This window comes from Aegilops tauschii, chromosome 1, assembly GCF_002575655.3.
Source record: "Aegilops tauschii subsp. strangulata cultivar AL8/78 chromosome 1, Aet v6.0, whole genome shotgun sequence".
Lineage (NCBI taxonomy): Eukaryota > Viridiplantae > Streptophyta > Magnoliopsida > Poales > Poaceae > Aegilops > Aegilops tauschii.
The window spans coordinates 495739760-495742766 of NC_053035.3; the positions used below are offsets into that span (position 1 = coordinate 495739760).

At 53.9% G+C, this 3007-nt stretch overlaps 1 protein-coding gene across 1 annotated transcript; it reads right to left on the reverse strand.

Annotated features, from left to right (window-relative positions):
• Positions 1-220: 220 nt before the first annotated feature.
• On the reverse strand, positions 221-2774 carry LOC141039201 (uncharacterized). The gene is made up of 2 exons (XM_073506527.1): positions 444-2774; positions 221-235 (listed from the first exon to the last, which is right to left on the reverse strand). Exons 1-2 carry the CDS (start codon positions 2772-2774, stop codon positions 221-223), a joined length of 2346 nt encoding a protein of 781 aa, XP_073362628.1.
• Positions 2775-3007: the final 233 nt, after the last annotated feature.

The window sequence follows — 3007 nt, forward strand, 5'->3', positions numbered from 1 at the left end:
GCTGCTTCAGTCGTAGGTGTCCAGACAAATAGGGTATTCTTCCGGAGGAGGTCGTTGAGAGGCCTTGCGAGAATACCAAAGTTGCGGACAAATTTTCTGTAGTACCCGGCTAAGCCCAAGAACCCACGCAATTGCTTGACTGTGGTTGGTTGCTCCCATGTCTGAACAGCCTGGATGTGCTCATCCAATGTTGCCACACCATCCTTACTGATCTTGTGCCCTAAGTAGCTGATTTCTTGTTGCGCAAACGCGCACTTTGAAAGCTTGACTCTTAAGTCATGCTCTTGCAGGCGCTGGAGCACTTGTCTCAGCAATACCAAATGTTCCGACATGGTTTTGGTATGCACTAGGATATCATCCATGAATACGAGCACCCCGTGCCTTAGGAGTGGATGCATCAAAATGTTCATCGCTCCCTGGAATGTCGGCGGGCCTCCTGTTACCCTGTATGGCAAGACCCGAAACTGGAAATGTCCCTGGTGTGTTGTAAATGCTGTCTTCATCTCATCTTCCTCCAGCAACCTGATCTGGTGGTATCCTGCTCGAAGGTCCAGTTTCAGTTTGGAGAACCAAGCCGAGCCGGCAAGTTCATCTAGAAGCTCCTCGATAATGGGCAGGGGGTAGGCATGCTTGAGGGTGATTGCGTTCAAGTGTCGAAAGTCCACGCAGAACCTCCAAGGCTGATCTTTCTTCTTGACTAACAGCACTGGCGACGAGAAGGGGCTGACACTTGGCACAATCAGTCCTGCCTTCAGCATCTCTTGGACTTGCGCTTCAATCTCCGTTTTCTGTTCTGGAGTGTAGCGGTACGGTCGGATGTTCACTGGCTTGGCTCCCGGAATCAGGGGAATGGCGTGATCCCACGGCTTGTGTTGTGGCAATCCAGTTGGTTCTGCAAACACTTGAGAGAACTCTTCTATTAACTCCATTATTGGAGCCGGTGCCTGCTCCTGACTGTCCCCCGTCGTAGCTTGCTCGACTGTGCGCAGGAGGATGATGTGTGCAATTTCCTCTCCTTCCATAGCGCTCAGTTGCTCGGCTGACACCTTAGCTACCTTGGTTGTTGTAGGGACTACCCCCCGCAGCTCTATCAATTCGTTGTTGTGCCAGAACTGCAAGATTTTCTGCTTCCAGTCCACCCACATCGGCCCACATTGCTGGAGCCAATCCATGCCGACCACCATATCGTAACATCCCAGTTGCAGAACCCTCATGTCAGTCTTGAACTCAAACCCTTGTGTCTGCCAAGTACAGGCTGGTATCATGGCTGAACAAGAGAGTAGACCTCCATTGGCAATTTTTACAGAGATCTGGGTCATCGGTTGCACCTTATCAGACAGACGACTCGCCACTTCCTCGCTGATGAAACTGTGTGAACTACCCGAATCAACCAGAATAAGTATTTCCTTGCCAGCAATTCTGCCCAATAGCCTGACAGTGTGTGGTGTTGTCTGCCCTGCAGTTGCGACTTTGGAAATAGACATGAGAACCTCTTCGTCCTCTGCAGCTTCTGGATCAGCAGGATCCGGATAGTCTGCTTGCAATAAGTCAAGCAGCTCTTCGATGATGTGTAGCTGAACTGTTGGGGCACACTGGTGGCCTTGCCCCCAACGCTCACCGCACTTGAAGCACAAACCGCGAGCACGCCTGTAGTTTCGTAGTGCTGCTACCCGGTCGTCTCCACGAACGCCACGTTCCTGTGCGTGTGCCGCGTCGATGCCGCGGCGATCTTCTGCAGCCGCAGGTGGCCCAGGAAGAGGGGGTCGCACCAGCGGGGCCCCGAGCGCCAGCAAGAGCCGGCCGGGATGTGGCTGCTGTACCTCTTGCCGTCTGAACTCACGGCGAGGGAGAGTTTCCACCAATTCTTCCTGCAAAGATGCCAAGGAAAATGCGGAGTCCAAGTCCTTGGGTTGATGTAACAGAACACCTACTCTAATCTCTTGCTTGAGCCCTTCAAGGAATTGCGTGGTAAAGAAGACATGATCAAATGCAGGATTGTGTGCTAGAAGTTGATGCATAAGTTCCTCGAACTGCAGCATGTATGCATGCACTGTGGTTGTCTGTTTCAGAGTGCGAAACTGACGAAGATGAACCTGATACTGTTCCCGACCGAATTTCCCACACAGTGCTGTACACAACTCTCCCCAAGTCATGGTCGTTCCCCTCGACTCATGCAGCTGCAACCATCTAGCAGCGTTCCCAGAGAAATGCAAGGTAGCTACCCGAACCCATAATTCAGGTGGAACACTATAGACATCAAAATATTTCTCACATCGGGTTTTCCAAAACTGTGGGTTATCCCCATCGAAGGACGGGAAATCCAGTTTTGGAAGTGACCAGCTAGACTGGGTAGCATGCGGTGTACGGGGCTCAAAATCCTTGACCAGTTCGGGCGGGCTCAGAGCAAGAGAATGGGAAAGGGGATCGGGATCGGTCAGAGACGTACTCTTGACCGGAGGGGGCAACTGGGTGGTGACCACCCCGTGTGCCCGTCCCCCGGTGATGTCGCCCGCGCCGTGGCCATCTGGCCCGTGGTTCGTCTCGTGCACCACCGCGTCGCCGGCACAGCCCAGATCTGACTCCGGGGGCGCCGCCAGGACAGGATGAAGCGCGATGCGCCCGACCTGGGCGCGTAACTCATCCACTTGCTGCTGGATGTGAGTCACCGCAGGCCGCCACAACTCCAGGGAGGTCTGGATCGCCTCCAATCGCGCCTCCGTCGCCGTCCGACTGGCGTTGACGGACTGGATTAGCGCCGCCAACTGCTCCTCCATCGCCGCCGTCTTGAGAGCTTGCTTGGTGCTGTAGCGCGGTTTTGGATACACCGTCTCCAGGACGACCGACCTCTGATACCAGATTGTAACGTGCCTGATCGGCAGAGGAGATCGAGAAGGAGGGGATCGGAGTTGGTAGGAGGAAGAAAGGGGAAAGTGGAAGGAGGAGATAACTTGGAGAGAGGGCAGCTCTGCTCCGATTCGTTTCAGCCAAGTAATACACAATACCCACA